The 19,989-nt window shown below is 42.1% G+C and overlaps 1 protein-coding gene across 1 annotated transcript in view; it reads left to right on the forward strand.

The window, feature by feature from the left end:
- LOC311111363 (liprin-beta-2-like) overlaps positions 1-14,121 on the forward strand; it is a 43,090-nt gene extending 28,969 nt beyond the window's left edge. The window contains exons 7-19 of the mRNA XM_084154080.1: positions 5,833-5,900; positions 6,019-6,079; positions 6,223-6,264; positions 6,455-6,584; positions 8,176-8,311; positions 8,470-8,589; positions 10,565-10,715; positions 11,083-11,194; positions 11,369-11,457; positions 11,640-11,762; positions 11,926-12,051; positions 12,253-12,441; positions 12,640-14,121. Of these exons, the coding sequence (XP_084010206.1) occupies positions 5,833-5,900; positions 6,019-6,079; positions 6,223-6,264; positions 6,455-6,584; positions 8,176-8,311; positions 8,470-8,589; positions 10,565-10,715; positions 11,083-11,194; positions 11,369-11,457; positions 11,640-11,762; positions 11,926-12,051; positions 12,253-12,441; positions 12,640-12,834 (1,542 nt within the window). The 3' untranslated portion in view covers positions 12,835-14,121. The remainder of the gene's footprint in view (positions 1-5,832; positions 5,901-6,018; positions 6,080-6,222; positions 6,265-6,454; positions 6,585-8,175; positions 8,312-8,469; positions 8,590-10,564; positions 10,716-11,082; positions 11,195-11,368; positions 11,458-11,639; positions 11,763-11,925; positions 12,052-12,252; positions 12,442-12,639) is intronic.
- Positions 14,122-19,989: the final 5,868 nt, after the last annotated feature.

Genomic DNA, 19,989 nt, shown 5'->3' on the forward strand with positions numbered 1-19,989 from the left:
ATGCGTATATATGGTTGAATCATCAGCATACATGGACACACGCTTTGCTTAATGCCAGTGGCAGGTCATTGGTAAAAATAGAAAAGAGTAGAGGGCCTAGAGAGCTGCCCTGCGGTGCACCACACTTTACATGTTTGATGTTCGAGAAGCTTCCAGTAAAGAAAACCCTTTGAGTTCTATTAGATAGCTCTGAATACACGATATGGCGAAGGTTGAAAAGCCATAACACAATTTTTTTCAACAACAGATTATGGTCAATAATATCAAGGCTGCACTGAAATCTAACAGTACAGCTCCCACAATCATCTTATTAGCAATTTGTTTCAACCAAACATCAGTCAGTTGTGTCAGTGCAGTACATGTTGAGTGCCCTTCTCTGTAAGCATTCTGAAAGTCTGTTAATATATTTACAGAGAAATAGCATTGTATTTGGTCAAACATTTTTTCCAACAGTTTGCTAAGAGCTGGCAGCAAGCTTATAGGTCTGCTGTTAGAACCAGTAAAGGGCACTTTACCACTTGGGTAGCGGAATTACTTTGGCTTCCCTCCAGGCCTGAGGACAAAGACATTCCTCCAGGCTCAGATGAACGATATGACAGCTAGGGGTGGCTATAGAGTTAGCTACCATCCTCAGTAGCTTTCCATCGAAGTTGTCAATGCCAGGAGGTATGTTATTATTGATCGATAACAATAATTTTCCACCTCTCCCACACTAACTTTACAAAACTCAAACGTGCAATGCTTTTCTTTCATTATTAGTTTTTTTATGCATGAATACGATGGCTCACTGTTAGTTGTTGGCATTTCCTGCCTACTTTTGCCCACTTTGTCAATGAAGTAATCATTAAAATACTTGGCAACATCAAAAGGTTTAGTGATGAATAGCCATCTGATTTGATGAAAGATGGAGTTGAATTTGTCTTTCTGCTCATTTCATTTAAACTTTTTTCCATCATTCTTTATATGATTGATCTTGGCTTCATAATACAGTTTCTTCTTTTTGTTGAGTTTAGTCACATTTCTCAATTTGCAGTAAGTCAGCCAGTCACTTATTAGCCATTTATGTTTCCCTATCCCTTTCAACCATATAGTTTTTCAATTCCTCATCAATCCATGGAGCCTTAACATTTCTAACAGTCAGTTTCTTAACAGGTGCATGTTTATCAATTGGAAGAAGAAATTTCATAATGTATCAAGTGCAGCGTCTGGATGCTCCTTATTAATCACATCAGACCAACAAATCTTTTTTTAAATCATCTACATAAGAGTCACAGCAAAATCTTTTGTATGATCTCTTAGACACTATTTTAGGCCCAGCTTTTGGAACTTTGGCTTTCCTGGATATAGCCACTATATTATGATCACTGCCTCCAATGGGTACGGACACAGCTTTAGAACAAAGTTCTACAGTATTAGTAAAAATGTGATCAATACATGTGGATGATCTTGTTCCTCTAGTGTTTGTAAACACCCTGGTAGGTTGATTAATAACCTGGCGCTGGTTACAGTGAGAAGCTTCCTCTTGAGCGGACAGCTTGATGAACACCAGTCAATATTCAGGTCCCCGAGAAAGTAGACCTCTCTGTTTAGATCACATATACTATCAAGCATTTCACACACAATATGTAGATACTGACTGTTAGCACTTGGTGGCCTATAGCAACACCCCAAAAGGAAAGGCTTTATATGTGCCAAGTGAACCTGCAACCACAACAATTCAATAACACTTGACATAAGCTCTTCAGTAAGCATTACAGGGATATGGCTCTGAATTTTATATATATATACAGTTAGGGAAAAAAGTATTTGATCCCCTGCTGATTTTGTACGTTTGCCCACTGACAAAGACATGATCAGTCTATACTTTTAATGGTAGGTTTATTTGAACAGTGAGAGACAGAATAACAACAACAAAATCCAGAAAAACGCATGTCAAAAATGTTATAAATTGATTTGCATTTTAATGAGGGTAATGAGTATTTGACCCCTCTGCAAAACATGACTTAGTACTTGGTGGCAAAACCCTTGTTGGCAATCACAGAGGTCAGACGTTTCTTGTAGTTGGCCACCAGGTTTGCACACATCTCAAGAGGGATTTTGTCCCACTCCTCTTTGCAGATCTTCTCCAAGTCATTAAGGTTTCGAGCCTAACGTTTGGCAACTCGAACATTCAGCTCCCTCCACACATTTTCTATGGGATTAAGGTCTGGAGACTGGCTAGGCCACTCCAGGACCTTAATGTGCTTCTTCTTGAGCCACTCCTTTGTTGCCTTGGCCGTGTGTTTTGGGTCATTGTCATACTGGAATACCCATCCACGACCCATTTTCAATGCCCTGGCTGAGGGAAGGAGGTTCTCACCCAAGATTTGACGGTACATGGCCCCGCCCATCGTCCCTTTGATGCAGTGAAGTTGTCCTGTCCCCTTAGCAGAAAAACACCCCCAAAGCATAATGTTTCCACCTCCATGTTTGACGGTGGGGATGGTGTTCTTGGGGTCATAGCCAGCATTCCTCCTCCTCCAAACACGGCGAGTTGAGTTGATGCCAAAGAGCTCCATTTTGATCTCATCTGACCACAACACTTTCACCCAGTTCTCCTCTGAATCATTCAGATGTTCATTGGATAACTTCAGGCGGGCCTGTATATGTGCTTTCTTGAGCAAGTGGACCTTGCGGGCGCTGCAGGATTTCAGTCCTTCACGGCGTAGTGTGTTACCAATTGTTTTCTTGGTGACTATGGTCCCAGCTGCCTTGATATCATTGACAAGATCCTCCCGTGTAGTTCTGGGCTGATTCCTCACCGTTCTCATGATCATTGCGACTCCACGAGGTGAGATCTTGCATGGAGCCCCAGGCCAAGGGAGATTTACAGTTATTTTGTGTTTCTTCCATTTGCAAATAATCGCACCAACTGTTGTCATCTTCTCACCAAGCTGCCTGGCGATGGTCTTGTAGCCCATTCCAGCCTTGTGTAGGTCTACAATCTTGTCCCTGACATCCTTGGAGAGCTCTTTTGGTCTTGGCCATGGTGGAGAGTTTGGAATCTGATTGATTGATTGCTTCTGTGGACAGGTGTCTTTTATACAGGTAACAAGCTGAGATTAGGAGCACTCCCTGTAAGAGTGTGCTCCTAATCTCAGCTCGTTACCTGTATAAAAGACACCTGGGAGCCAGAAATCTTTCTGATTGAGGGGGGTCAAATATTTATTTCCCTCATTTAAAATGCAAATCAATTTATAACATTTTTGACATGTGTTTTTCTGGATTTTGTTGTTGTTATTCTGTCTCTCACTGTTCAAATAAACCTACTATTAAAATTATAGACTGATAATTTCTGTGTCAGTGGGCAAACATACAAAATCAGCAGGGGATCAAATACTTTTTTCCCTCACTAATATATATATATATATATATATATAGGCCAAGGGAGATTGATATATATATACACACACACACACACACACACTACCAGTCAAAAGTTTGGACACACCTACTCATTCCAGGGCTTTTCTATATTTTTTACTATTTTTTACATTGTAGAATAATAGTGAAAACATAAACTATGAAATAACACATGGAATCATGTAGTAACAAAAAAAGTGTTAAACAGAGATATATACATAATACTGAAAAGAGCAAACAAAGCAAGAGAAAAATATATACATTCAGTAGTCCATTAATCAATTGGTGTGTGTGTGTGCTGCGGGTTTGAAGCTAAGAACCCATAGGCTTGGCTCTCTCATCCCTTCCAGGCTTCTGGGAGGGAGGGTGGACAATGAGCCTGTCATAGCGGATGTAAGCAATGTCCCCACGCGCTCTGGCAGCTTTCATGGCTGAGAAGTTCTTTCCTCTTCTGGCGCACAGCTTCAGGATAGTCCTTGTTGAGGAAGATATACGTTCCTCTCAAGTTCTTGGCTCTTTCCAAAACAGCTACCTTGTCCTTGAACCTCAGGAACTTGACACTATCGGCCTGGGCCTGTCACCTGGGCCGGTGGTGGGTTTTCCTGTCCTGTGGGCGTGGTCTCCCGCAATCTTCCTGTGGTCCCTCTTTAATTTCTCAGAGATCATTTCTCTCACTTTGTCCTCAGACTCCGTCCAGTCACGTGGAGATTCAGCAATTCCGTCCACAACCATTTGTTCCGCCTTGATTGTCCCTCGAGATTTATCCGTCATTGTTATCATGGATTCACACACATAACTGATGTCCTCTCTCAATGACTAACAGATTGCTGTCATCTTGCCGTTCTCCTGTATAAACTGATTGAGCTGACCCTGGGAGAACTGATCAGGTCGTCCATGCACCAGTATTTCGACAAAACACTTGAAGCTATTTTATTTTTTTAACAACTGCTTGTATAACTGTTTTTGTTTGTTTAAAATATCCTTCACGTGATAGAGAGACACCACTGTCCTCAACGGTACTCCCACCGGCTTTGGTCTTTGTCATGGTAGCTAGCAACGTAGGTTACGCTGTTACTCCTCACAGTTCCAGACAGGGCAGGTCACAGGGAAGATTGAAAACAACAAACAGCAGGGATCTATACAGCCACAAACTCGGGACAATCCGCTGTCTCAGCCACAATGGCTAACTGCGTCGTGGGTTGCGTTCAAGCCCTGAAGAAAACCCTGCTAGCATAATAGGCAGCTAGCTAAATAGCTCCTCAGACCCGGCCTTGGTCGGCAGGATTACTGGACAGAGACTAGCAGTCCCAGCAACTGATGCCAACTGCGTTGCGGGATCCAAACTAAAAAGGTAGCTAGCTACTAAGAAACTTTCCAATACACTTTCAAAACGACAAACTTTTCTAAACAGCAAAACCGAGCTCTCCCTCATTCCGCGTTCAACAGGAAGAAACAATAGTTATTACAAAATAATGATGGGTAAATATTGCACAATCCAGGTGTGCAAAGCTCTTAGACTTACCCAAGAACACTCACAACTGTAATCAATGCCAAAGGTGTTTCTATCATGTATTGACTCAGGGAGCTGAATACTTATACAACTATGTTTTAGTTATTATATTTTTATTCATTTTTTCCACTTTGGCATTTTAGTGTTTTGTGTAGATTGACAATTAAATACATTTTAATCCCACTTTGTAACACAAAATGTGAAGAAATCCTACTTTTGCAAGGCACTGTATGGATGAATCTCCTTGTTACAGGACCGGCGTATTGAAGAGCTCACGCTGCTCCTAGTCCAGTGCAGACAGTTCAGAGACGTTGTGACCCCAAGACAAGGTAACAGCAATCTCCCCTACCATACATAGTACTACGCTAGTTATTGATTGTTTTAATTAAAAGCCACCAAAACGGTAAAACATTCCTTACATTCAAATGTATAATGAACCAGAGAAAGCAAAACATTTCCATTACTCACGATGGTATGAAGCAATTACCCTCTCTCTTCGATAGCTCCACCCACTATACTCTCAGTACCCAATGAGAGGACTCCGTCAAGCTTGGTTTCCAATGAGAGGACTCCATCGAGCAGCAGTGAGGAAGAGGAGCATGGAGTTGTGATGTCAGTTCCTCCCAGTGCACTCCCAGAGAACACAAAGACTGAGGTGGGTCAGAGGAAGGGGAATGTTCAGATGGGGGAAAAAATTGTTCTCTCAGCCCCAAGCATACACTGACAATTATTCTAGTTTTCAGTATCAGCATAATATGAAGAAGGTAGAAAGTGCCTTTGGATGAAAACATCATTGATCCTGCCCAATAAGGTTCAGAAGCCTCATTTTCCCACAAGTCTGCTGACTGTTCAACTAGAGGTTATGACACTAGTCATATTCCTCGTTCCCTGTCCTTATCTCCATCTCTCCTCTGGTCCAGATGTCCTTCAGCAGTTCATCCCCCCAGCTCGTGTCCCACCTGCCAGCCCAGAAGGAGAGAGAACTCTGGTGAGACTCTGGGAATGGAACACCTTTTATCTGACTTATTTAAGAGATCTATGGGACTGCACTTATCAACATATTTCGTTGTGAATTGAATGATCAGATGATCATGTATTTTTATCAGGAGACAGCCCCGACTTTTATCAAGCAGTATGGACAACCTACAGAATGGATCTTCACCCAAGGTAGAGGAGACATTTTCACTTGACTTTACTGCCCAGAGTGGGAAAGTCTGACTAGAAAGCGTTTTACACCTTTCTCCTCAATCTGTATCACAGCACTAACTCCTTGTCATCTAATGATTGTTCTTCACCTTTCTTACATCTAGTATGTAGTGGTGATTCCTGTAGAGGCTGAAGTGTCTGCTGAGGTATTATTACAAAACTCTTCACCTTTCATATCATACTGTTCTATTTCTTGTGTTTGGGTTACACTTCTGACCAATGATTGTTTTGTGTCTTGTCAATCAGAATTTGATAGAAAATATATCAATGACTCAAAAGTAAAATAAAACATTTGTATTGGTCTAATTGTTTCATTTATCTTTGTTTGTTCTCCAGAATGGGCCTGTAGATAACAGGTACCAGACCCTGCCGGTGAAGGCCTCCCTCCCAGAGCATAATGGAGAGGGAGAGTGCAGTGAGACACAGAGCCAGAGGTCTCCAGAGGGGAGTGAAGACGGAGACTCAAGTAAGCCTAAAGAAGCACTACCTGCCACACAGACTGTCCATAAGTGCTTCAGATACCTTCACCTCAGAATATATTGTAGGATTCAATGTGTCTTATGTTGCTTGGTGGACAGACCTGTTCTGAGAAACCATCTGTGCTTAGGTCTGGCCCCTTCTACACCACAGAGCACAAAGCCCCTGATATCAGATCAGACCAAGACTTGGTCCTCCCTTTGAGACAGGGCAACTACACAGGTCTCTGATTAGTTGTACTGTGATCAAAGCTAATAGGGGAGAGGCCCCAGCCAGAGCAAAGGTTTTCAGGGATATTCCTGACTGGCTGACATATACCATGTTCACAGCCCCAACCTCTTTCTGATCGACCACACGCAACCCAACCCCATCCTCTCTCTCACAGACCACGCTTACCCCAATTCCACTTTCTCTTTCTAAATTACCAAGGTCCACACAACCCCACCCTCTCTCACGGACCACACTCACCCCAACTCCACCCTGGGCTTTGGAGTGGCAGGAATCAAGTCCATGAGTATATGATCCTCCCACAAAATTAATCTATATTGGCCTCCCAGCTGTAACTGGTGGCAGAGGTGGGATTTTGTGCTGTGCACATGGACCGGCACAGGCCCAGCAGCTGGAACCACTTTCTATGTGCTCTCTCTCCTATTGGGTGGTCGGTTAGACCCAAAGGCCTCCAATATAAACATGAGAAAGCAAAGCTCTACCAATCCCCTAGTGGGCCTATCTGTGAGTCTTACTGAGGTCCGACACATAACGAAAAAGACATTACAGACAAAATACTTTACAATTGATATACACAACATGTTCATGTTTTTAAATGTGTGTGTTTGTGTGTGTGCGCATCTATCAGTTACACATACATGTCAGTACATACACACAACAAGTAGGTCACATGGGGGAGAGGCGTTGTGCCATGAGGTGTTGCTTTATTTGTTTTTTGAAACCAGGTTTGCTCTTCACTTGCGCTATGTAACATGGAAGGGAGTTCCATGCACTCATGGCTCTGTATAATACTGTACGTTTCCTTGAATTTGTTCTGGACCTGGGGACTGTGAAAAGACCCCTGGTGGCGTGTTTGGTGGGGTAAGTGTGCGTGTCAGTGCTGTGTGTAAGTTGACTATGCATACAATATGGAATTTCCAACACATTAATGTTTATCTTTCAGGGATTTGTACACGTAGGGTGTCCATGGCACTAGCTATGAGCTAATTAACATGTTTGTGCTAGTTATCTCTCCACAGGCTATTGGAAATAAACATAATTCACTTTATTTATTTTTTTGACAGTCATTAAGATTGAAGTCTTTTTGAAGGTTCACTGCCTGTATGAAACTTATTTTCACACAAAGATAACATCAGCTATTTGTTTTGCTGCCCTGGAAAGAAATTACTTTTTGAACCAGTTGATTGCTTTTGTTCGTGCATTGTACATTTTCAAGAGCAACTCAAATGAAAGCTAAACCAGAACCTTCGCCCACATGTAAACTTCCGATTGAAATTATTAAATGTTTCAATGATGGATACACAACTAGATAATAAAGATCATTTTTGTTGATCTTTCCCCCCTTCTTACAGGAAAGACAGAGAAAATGGATGACACCTCATCTTCTGACCTTTCACCCCAGTCTTCAGGGGCGGAGTCAGGTCAACGGACTATTGGCTCACCAGAACACCTGAAGAACAATAACAGTATCAGGAAGCTCTGGGGAAAGTGAGTGGGTATAATATTTATTTTTTGGGATAAAATATATACAGTAAATTGAGCATATACCTCACCTAAAATGGCAAGCTTACGGATGTGAATGACACCCAAGTCTTGCATATTATGTACAGTATGTCTATGAAATCAAATAATGTCCTCTCCTCCAGGATCAGGCGGACCCAGTCAGGGGGTCTGCAGGGGGAGGACCTGGAACCAAACCAGTTTAGGAGAGGGGGGCTGCGTGCCACAGCGGGGCCAAGACTCACCCGGACCCCTGACTCTGTTCGGTAAGACTGGGTTTGCGGGATAACTCATTGACACCACCTAATTCCCCAATAGATTATTGCCATGAAATAACAATGTGGTAACCCTTTATTTAGATAGTCTGTAGAGCATCTACAGATGGACTATCAGTAAAATATCTACTAACCCTAACCTTAACCCCTACCCTAACCCTTATTAAACCTAACCGTAACCTTAGCAAGCAGTTGCTTATCAACAGATAGCTTGTTGATAGTATGACCATCTGTAGAGCATCTACAGATGGAAATTCCGGACTATCCAAAGAAAGTGTGACCCAATATGTGACCGACCGCCTCGATTTGGTCTTATGTAGCAACATTTGAAATTGTGTTTTTTACATTGGATAAAAGTAGAGGCTCAGAGCTAGAAAATTGTACATCATACACTGCAGTTGAGGAACAAATGGGAATGTAATTCTGCTTTGAAAGTTGATAAACTTGTAACCCCACTTTTGAGAAAAAGGCCCTTGAAATGTTTTGGGACACCTACTGGAGAGCTCTTCTTTGCCTGCACCCATTCAGCATCGTTCACACCCTCTTAAGCCTTAGCCCCACCCATCTCTTTAAGGATTCACATGTGAGGCCATGTGCTAAACAGTGAGTACGCTAGTGTACAACCAAAGATTTCAAGACTAAAGGCTGGTTTATACTACTTCTATCGACATGTCTGTATACAGTTGTTGCAGTGACATCATGAACATTCTATTGTCGTCCGACATCAAACTTTGTCATTGTCGTTATGAAAAATGTAGTTAGTTTCTAGCTTGTTAGAAGGTGTAAACTGTACAGTGAAATGGTTACTTGCATAGTGGAGTCTTTTTGATTAGACATGTAGCTAGCTAAACGATGAACCATAATACCAACTCATATTGTTGCTACCCTTCATGAATCTACAGGTAGCTAAAGCTAACCAACTAGCTAGGTTCAATGTTAGCTAGCTAGCTGACATTAGGCTATCACTAGCAATGTAAATGGCTCTGAGGTATGAATAACACTACACAGATCATACACGTAATGTTAGCTAGCTAGCCAGCCAGCTAACGTTAGCTAGCTAGCTAACAGTACACTTTAACTTGCAATGAAAACAACTTTCTAACAATATTTGAAACGTATAATATCTGAAAATGTAACTAGCTAGACTCTCTTACCCGCATACATGGATGAACGCTGCTCCCTCTCTGTCACAGATGCCATTGTTGCCCTTAGTTTGAAGATGTAATCCAGACAGGTGTTTTATACAACAGCTCTTTCTCTTTCTGACTCCCTCTGCATTTGCAATCAAATGCCTGAATTTTCTCCATCTCCTTAGCTATCATACTCTGCTTCCACCGGGAATTTCACTGATTTCAAAACTCGGTCCTCCAGAAAGTGGAGAGCCTTAGCAAAACTTGTGCAGTTCTTTGTGATATCTTTCAAAAAAAGCCACTTTAGAAAGGATTACCTACACATACTAAGCAGCTCATGTTATAGACAGAAGAGTGCTACATGGCTGAACAATCCGAACTCATCTCTCAGCATGTCCAGCCCAACCATTATCTCAGCCAATCATGGCTAGTGGGAAGGTTCCTGACTTTTTCCGTGGTTAAACCAACTAGGCTGGAATAATAAAAATAAAAATAAAGGAATTTACAGACGGCATACAATTTGTTTTTAAGGCACATGAAAGTTCACATGTTCCAGAATGCATTTCTGCCAAAAAGTGTTTTTTATTTAAATTTTTTTAAATAACTTTCAAATGCCTCTCCTGTGAAGTAGTGACGCGTGACATACGCCTAGTTTCCTGAAATGAGTCGCATGTTTGCTACTGCACCTGTTTCAATATAGGGAATACTGTTCACATTGTATAGATGTTGAATAGGCCATATACAATGCATGTAGACAGAAGCAAAACAAGGTTTTCTATCAGTGTTCTCTCTCTCTCATGGATTCTTAATCTAATTTCTCTCATTCTGTCTTTCAGGGATATGAACACTCCATTCAGCCAGTGGACCAGGGAGCAGGTGTGTGGTTGGCTGGAGGACTATGGTCTGGGTCAGTACGTCAACCTGACCCGGCAGTGGGTCGACAACGGACAGACGCTCCTGTCCGCCAGGCCGCAGGACTTTGAGAAGGTCATTGAGGGAGAGAGGGTTGCTACCCTGATGAACTTAAAAACATACAAAATTGTTGCTTGTATGGTGTCCATATTAGGACGGCCTCAGGGTCACAAGTAGGTTGTGTCAGTCACTCAGAACTTGTCAGTCTCATCAGGATTCCTTATATGGACGCTGCTTTGTCTTAATACTCTCTGGAGAACATGTAACACTGCAGGAATCAAGATCATGTTGATCTGAACATGTTTTATAAACATAGTCATTGATTGGCTTTGGGAAACCACAGTAAAACCTTCCATGCAAACAAACGCAGTGACAACCATATTGCTCCAAATGCAGGTTGTTTGGAAACGTTATTTTAATGTAAATGTTTCTGTGTCCACAGGAAATGGGTATCAAACACCCGCTACACAGGAAGAAACTACAGTTGGCTCTGAGGGGGTTCGGTACTAAAGCCATGGAGAAGTCCTCTGAGCTGGACCACATCTGGGTTACACGTACGTCTACAACTTAAACTGTACTATTAAAATCTACCATATTCAGACATTGCCAGAAGTGTGGTATTTGAGGTGCACAATGAGTCAACTGTATTGTCTGTACGATATTTTGTTGGAAAATATTCCTTGTTTAAAAGGAAGTTAAAATGGTTAACTCTGATTGGTCACATGCAGGATGGTTGGATGACATAGGCCTTCCTCAGTACAAGGACCAGTTCCACGAGGGACGAGTGGATGGCAGGATGCTCCAGTATCTCACTGTGGTGAGGCTAAACAATTAGATGTTTTAAAGTGTTAACGTGCTCTCATCTGATATCATCACCATTATTATGCCATTAGTGTAAAAGGGGTCCCATACAGTGAATACACCCTAGCTTACCTACTGAACTACAGTGAATACACCCTAGCTTACCTACTGAACTAAAGTAATTGAACTGTTTCCCAGAATGACCTGCTTTCCCTGAAGGTGACCAGTCAGCTCCATCACCTCAGTATAAAGTGTGCTATCCACGTCCTACACGTCAACAAGTTCAACCCCCACTGCCTCCGACGCAGGCCTGGGGAGGAGGTGAGAGGGAGGGGACCCTGAAGTGGGGGGAGGAGGGAAATGAGTGACTGAGGAGAGAAGCAAAAGTTGGAAGGATGGATGAGAAATTAGTTAAGATTTGTTTAATGATAAGATTTTACTGCTCAGTGGATGAACTCTCTCATTTCTCTCTCTCCCTGGTCAGAGGAACCCCTCTCCCTCAGAGGTGATCCAATGGTCCAACCATCGTGTGATGGAGTGGCTTCGGGCAGTGGACCTGGCTGAGTATGCACCCAACCTACGGGGCAGTGGGGTCCATGGAGGTCTCATTGTGAGTGGACTGCACCTCAGAACCATGTATGCGTCCCAATTCCCCAAACTTTTTTGAAGTGTGCAGTTGCACACCCCCCGTCATTTGCAAGTCCACACTTTGGAAGAAGTGTGGAGAATCGGGATGCAGCCTAAGTCACTTAAAAATGATGTGTTCCTACCTGAGTGAGCTCCAGCCCTCTCCTCTACCCCTGTACTTTAGATTCTGGAGCCGCGGTTCACCTCTGAGACCCTGGCCATGCTGCTGAACATCCCCCCTCAGAAGACCCTGCTCCGCCGCCACCTGGCCACCGCCTTTACCGCCCTGGTGGGGACACAGGCCACTCTGGAGAAACGGGAGTACGCCAACGCCACCGGCCATGCACCCCTCACCACCACCGCCAAAGTCCGGGTACGACTGCTGTGTGTCCATGGAAGAAGGCCTGTGATTACTGTATAATGTGCTGTGAGCACTGTGTACATTTTAATGAAATCTGCCTAATTTGCTGTTATTGAGAGTTTTAGATATAATCCGCAGTAGTTATTTTTCAATGTACAAATTGTGTACAGAGAACCCTAGCTTAAGCCCTTTCTTCCTGTATTATTTCAGCCCAAGAAGCTTGGTTTCAGTCACCTGAGGAAGAGGAGGCCGGATGACTTGGCGGACTACATCTGCCCTATAGACAGTGGGGGCCTTTCGGCCATGAATGGGGTTTCCCACCGGCCGTTCGCAGCGGTCCGAGGCCTCAGCCCCATCCTGGACAGAGAGCCAGAGAGACTGGAGCAGGTGGGGCCCAAAAGCTGACACTGATGCTCCCCTCAGCCAATGACTGCAAATCGTACAGCTTTTAACCCCGCCCCACATGCCTTTGTGAACACGCTCCCGCTCTCCCTGAATCAAGGTGCTGATTTTGTGATTCGGTGGAAATTCTAACGCAGTGATTTTATCACCAAATGGTGATTCGCTGGACAAGCTAGTGTGTGTGTGTGTGTGTGTGTGTGTGTGTACATATAATGAATATCAGCTGGATGTGCTAATTGGGTATTTGCTGGATATGCTTACCAAGTAACTGACCTGGATATGTTGAAATCATGACTGACCTGACAGGCTAAATTATGATTCATAATGTTACGGTTGTATAATGGTTCCCTTTGAAAGCCGCTCTGCATTCCTGGCAAAATGAAATGGATTCAGCTTTCCTTTCTTCTTTCTTCTGCCATTGCTTCAGAACATCAACATGATGTGTTACTGACCATTGCAGCCTTCCTCCTTACCTTGCTGGATTCAGCTTAGCTATCAACTGCCTTTCTTGAGTTATGGTACAATGTACACATGAATACCAATTATATAAGCTTGTTTGATTTATTTGGTCATATTTAATAACTTGCAAAAATTCACAGTATACAAGGTGCTCTCATGATAATGCAGGTTTGCGCACAATAACCACTCAATTGGCCTATAATTATAAATTGAAAATAAAGAATAATTTGCAGGTGATTGTTTTTTGTATGCTGCATGTTTGATAGTTTAGTTCATTTTAATTTTAGACCTAAATCCTAAATGCATTATTGGGGTAAAGGCCAAACTAACCAATATTGACTCTTTGAAACAAAGTGCTCTTGCTGACTCTACTATATCAAACATAATGGATTATAGACAATAATAATGCTACAGCGGCTTCAAAAAAAATTTCAGACAATGCGCACCTGAATTTACAGCATTGTTGCATGTTTACTGTTGTATACTATCACGTGACTGGTAAGCCATGAATGCTAAAGTTTTCAGAATGCTGATAATATTCCATCAGGCATCCACTGAGGACAGTTCTGTCTCCAGCTCAGACACTGAGGACAACATGGTGAGTTTCAGCATTGTTTTTCAGAGAGCTAAAGATGTGTTCTTTATAATACAGTATTTAATTTTCCCCCATGGTGTTTCAGTGACGCTATGGCTCAAGTTATAACTGCTAGGTGGAGTATTATTCAGTATGTTGGACTACTGTTACGTACCATGCTCCTTTCTCCATATTATTGCAACATTATGGTCTTCATTGTATCCTCAGGTCCATCATTAAAGTCATGCTTTAACATCTGTGTAGTCTACCTATGTGTTATTCCATTGTAAAGAGACAATGCTGTGAACAGATTCTGCTTTGGAACTTGTGAGAAGCAGAAACCAAACCAGCAGAAAGTGCCAGAAAGCCCTCTGTGTACTCACCCTCATGAAGAAATTAAGTGGAGGATGGCTCTCTGAAGGATAGTTTCGGTCAAAACCCCACACCATTTATTCAGCTATGATAGAGGGAAATCAATGGCAATAAAAAATATATATATATACAGTACCAGTCTAAATTTTGGACACACCTACTCATTCAAGGGTTTTTGTTTTTGTATTATTTTCTACATTGTAGAATAACCGTGGATACCTCAAAACTGTGGAATAATGTAGTAACCAAAAAAGTGCTAAACAAATCAAAATATATTATGTTTTAGATTCTTCAAAGTAGCCACCTTTTGCCTTGATGACAGCTTTGCACACTTTTTTTGGTTACTACATGATTCCATATGTGTTATTTTCATAGTGTTGTTGTGTCTTCATTATTATATGATACAATGTAGAATATAGTAAAAATAAAGAAAAACCCTTGAATGAGTAGGTGTTCTAAAACTTTTGACCGGTTATGTGTGTGTGTGTGTATGTATGTATGTATGTATGTATGCATATATATATATATATATATATATATACACACACAGCATATCAATGCAACTTATTTGATCAAACATGTTCAAAAATGTTATTCAGTTAATTATGACATTGAGTGACTTCCTTCATATCTATTAAAAAAAAAAAAAAAAAAAAAAAAGGCCAACGTATCCAACAGTTGGATTGGAAGAACAAAACATGAATGGCCATTTCAGACACTATTAGAATACCAACTTCTTGAAAAGTACAAACAGGATGACGTGATCTTTATTGCATAAAACTGTTGAAAAACATTCTATGGCAATTCACATTAGGAATTTGCTTGTGTTTCGTCATTAGCAGTTGGAGGAATGTCACATGATTTATCCCAGCTTCAGGTGATCATTTCACTCATCAGTCCACGACTGATTTTGTAGACATGGCAGCAAAAGTTATTTTTCATCTGTTCAATATGAACAATTATATCTCTGTCAAAGAATAGTTCATGACTATATCTGAAACAAGAAAAAGGAGATGTTAATAATTAAAAAAAAGTCAGTCCTGTGATCTGTTTGCCTGGTCTAACATTGCCCTCTACTGGTTTAAAATAAAAAGGCAAGGACATGTCTCAAGATTGGATTCCCTTTTTATTTGAGTTTTATAGAATTGAATAACAAAGGAGGAATAACCATGTTAGACAAGTATTTTAAAACAAAGGCTCAGAGTAAAGGTAAACCATTTTTTCCAATGTTTCCACCTTTCATTCTCATTACAATACATATAATAGACATTGTCTAAATCAAGTGTTTGACCTCGTTTCCTGGTTAGTATGTACAGTGGGGTAAAAAAAGTATTTAGTCAGCCACCAATTGTGCAAGTTCTCCCACTTAAAAAGATGAAAGAGGTCTGTAATTTTCATCATAGGTACACGTCAACTATGACAGACAAATTGAGAAAAGCAATCCAGAAAATCACATTGTAGGATTTTTTATGAATTTATTTGTAAATTATGGTGGAAAATAAGTATTTGGTCAATAACAAAAGTTTCTCAATACTTTGTTATTTACCCTTTGTTGGCAATGACACAGGTCAAACGTTTTCTGTAAGTCTTCACAAGGTTTTCACACACTGTTGCTGGTATTTTGGCCCATTCCTCCATGCAGATCTCCTCTAGAGCAGTGATGTTTTGGGCTGTCGCTGGGCAACACGGACTTTCAACTCCCTCCAAAGATTTTCTATGGGGTTGAGATCTGTAGACTGGCTAGGCCACTCCCAGGACCTTGAAATGCTTCTTACGAAGCCACTCCTTCGTTGCCCAGGCGGTGTGTTTGGGATCATTGTCATGCAGAAAGACCCAGCCACGTTTCATCTTCAATGCCCTTGCTGATGGAAGGAGGTTTTCACTCAAAATCTCATGATACATGGCCCCATTCATTCTTTCCTTTACACGGATCAGTCGTCCTGGTCCCTTTGCAGAAAAACAGCCCCAAAGCATGATGTTTCCACCCCCATGCTTCACAGTAGGTATGGTGTTCTTTGGATGCAACTCAGCATTCTTTGTCCTCCAAACACGACGAGTTGAGTTTTCACCAAAAAGTTATATTTTGGTTTCATCTGACCATATGACATTCTCCCAATCCTCTTCTGGATCATCCAAATGCACTCTAGCAAACTTCAGACGGGCCTGGACATGTACTGGCTTAAGCAGGGGGACACGTCTGGCACTGCAGGATTTGAGTCCTTGGCGGCGTAGTGTGTTACTGATGGTAGGCTTTGTTACTTTGGTCCCAGCTCTCTGCAGGTCATTCACTAGGTCCCCCCGTGTGGTTCTGGGATTTTTGCTCACCGTTCTTGTGATCATTTTGACCCCATGGGGTGAGATCTTGCGTGGAGCCCCAGATCGAGGGAGATTATCAGTGGTCTTGTATGTCTTCCGTTTCCTAAAAATTGCTCCCACAGTTGATTTCTTCAAACCAAGCTGCTTACCTATTGCAGATTTAGTCTTCCCAGCCTGGTGCAGGTCTACAATTTTGTTTCTGGTGTCCTTTGACAGCTCTTTGGTCTTGGCCATAGTGGAGTTTGGAGTGTGACTGTTTGAGGTTGTGGACAGGGGTCTTTTATACTGATAACAAGTTCAAACAGCTGCCATTAATACAGGTAACGAGTGGAGGACAGAGGAGCCTCTTAAAGAAGAAGTTACAGGTCTGTGAGAGCCAGAAATCTTGCTTGCTTGTAGGTGACCAAATACTTATTTTTCACCATAATTTGCAAATGAATTCATTAAAAATCCTACAATGTGATTTTCTGGAGAAAAAAATTCTCAATTTGTCTGTCATAGTTGACGTGTACCTATGATGAAAATGACAGGCCTCTCTCATCTTTTTAAGTGGGAGAACTTGCACAATTGGTGGCTGACTAAATACTTTTTTCCCCCACTGTACATAACTCAAGGACCTCCTATGCAGTTCTGTGTAGATGCATAGTGCCATGCGTTGTATGTGCAGTCTAGTTTACTAGTGGAGCACCAATCATCAACATAATTCATTACCACTTCTGGGTAAGTGGACGTGGAGACAATGACCTAGAATGCATGTTGTGGATTAATTACTGTAAATGTCTGTGGTAGATTTTTTTTCTCTCTCTCTCTCTCTCTCTCCTATCTTTCTTTCTCCTATCTCTCTCTCCCCTCTATCTCCCCTCTCTTTCTCTCTCTCGCAGCAGTTTACATCGGTTTCATTGACCATCAAGGATGCATTAAAGTGTCTCAAAATAATATGCCTCACATTTCCAGTACACATGAACCAGAATATAATTTATGAAGGTACAGAACCAGACTAGGGTTAGGTTACAATACATTTGAGTAGCCGGTATCCTGGCTACATGACCAACCTAGCTGATCATAATACCATGGTCAGCTAATTATCCCCATCTCCTATGGGTTCATTCAACCCCCACCTCTCCCCTCAACCTCTTACCCAGGTTGTTGATTTACATTATACCTGGTAAAACAAAGGTTAATAATAGCATATCAACTATCTGTGCTGCAACCATAGAGATACAGTGGGGAGAACAAGTATTTGATACACTGCTGATTTTGCAGGTTTTCCTACTTACAAAGCATGTAGAGGTCTGTCATTTTTATCATAGTTACACTTCAACTGTGAGAGACGGAATCTAAAACAAAAATCCAGAAAATCACATTGTATGATATTTAAGTAATGAATTTGCATTTTATTGCATGACATAAAAATTCGATACATTAGAAAAGCAGAACTTAATATTTGGTACAGAAACCTTTGTTTGCAATTACAGAGATCATACGTTTCCTGTAGGTCTTGACCAGGTTTGCACACACTGCAGCAGGGATTTTGGCCCATTCCTCCATACAGAGGTTTCGAGGCTGTCGCTGGGCAATACGGACTTTCAGCTCCCTCCAAAGATTTTCTATTGGGTTCAGGTCTGGAGACTGGCTAGGCCACTCCAGGACCTTGAGATGCTTCTTACGGAGCCACTCCTTAGTTGCCCTGGCTGTGTGTTTCGGGTAGTTGTCATGCTGGAAGACCCAGCCACGACCCATCTTCAATGCTCTTACTGAGGGAAGGAGGTTGTTGGCCAAGATCTCGCAATACATGGCCCCATCCATCCTCCCCTCAATACGGTGCAGTCGTCCTGTCCCCTTTTCAGAAAAGCATCCCCAAAGAATGATGTTTCCACCTCCATGCTTCACGGTTGGGATGGTGTTCTTGGGGTTGTACTCATCCTTCTTCTTCCTCCAAACACGGTGAGTGGAGTTTAGACCAAAAAGCTCTGTTTTTGTCTCATCAGACCACATGACCTTCTCCCATTCCTCCTCTGGATCATCCAGATGGTCATTGGAAAACTTCAGACGGGCCTGGACATGCGCTGGCTTGAGCAGAGGGACCTTGCGTGCGCTGCAGGATTTTAATCCATGACGGCGTAGTGTGTTACTAATGGTTTTCTTTGAGACTGTGGTCCCAGCTTTCTTCAGGTCATTGACCAGGTCCTGCCGTGTAGTTCTGGGCTGATCCCTCACCATCCTCATGATCATTGATGCCCCACGAGGTGAGATCTTGCATGGAGCCCCATACCGAGGGTGATTGACCGTCATCTTGAACTTCTTCCATTTTCTAATAATTGCGCCAACAGTTGTTGCCTTCTCACCAAGCTGCTTGCCTATTGTCCTGTAGCCCATCCCAGTCTTGTGCAGGTCTACAATTTTATCCCTGATGTCCTTACACAGCTCTCTGGTCTTGGCCATTGTGGAGAGGTTGGAGTCTGTTTGATTGAGTGTGTGGACAGGTGTCTTTTATACAGGTAACGAGTTCAAACAGGTGCAGTTAATACAGGTAATCAGTGGAGAACAGGAGGGTTTCTTAAAGAAAAACTAACAGGTCTGTGAGAGCCGGAATTCTTACTGGTTGGTAGGTGATCAAATACTTATGTCATGCAATAAAATGCAAATTAATTACTTAAAAATCATACAATGTGATTTTCTGGATTTTTGTTTTAGATTCCGTCTCTCACAGTTGAAGTGTCCCTATGATAAAAATGACAGACCTCTACATGTTTTGTAAGTAGGAAAACATGCAAAATCGGCAGTGTATCAAATACTTGTTCTCCCCACTGTAGATAGAGGTTCATCTTTGTATCTGTGCTATAATAGCGTCTGTGGCAGCATGTGCAGTGCCATTGAGGCAATCTCCATTTTGAAGTAGTCCATTTTCTTCTTTATGATTGGCTGATCCCTCCTGATGACCGTGTTGGACATGACTCCAACAGGGTTACAAGGAGGGATCAGCCATTGAAGTTGGAAGTCCCACCCAGTTGACTATGTCAGAGAGCACGAGTCGAAGCAAGAGGGATAACTGGGCCTAAAATCTGTGTTCTCCACCAGGTGGCGGTTTTTAGTTTTTTTTCACTCACCAAGTGAGGAGTTTTTGTTTGGAGGTCAATGAGAGACTTATTTTCTATGTGTGGCATATTTGATCAAATATAAGTTTTACAATGCTTAGGTTGTTATGAGTGTATTGATATAAGTAGGACACGTGACATCCTGGCAACTTTGAGAAAAAAACACTTTGGCCTAGATTGAAATCAGTATTCGACATCCATCCATGACTGAGGATGTCGGGAGATGACGTCGAAACCGGCCACTGGGGGCAACAGTGAGCGCTGATAACTTCAAGTAGGTTTCAGTTTTGCAATGTTTTGTGGATGGTGATGGTGGATGGGTGTAAACATCTGCCACTAATT

This window comes from Coregonus lavaretus (genome assembly GCF_964263955.1).
Source record: "Coregonus lavaretus genome assembly, chromosome: 37".
Taxonomy (NCBI): domain Eukaryota; kingdom Metazoa; phylum Chordata; class Actinopteri; order Salmoniformes; family Salmonidae; genus Coregonus; species Coregonus lavaretus.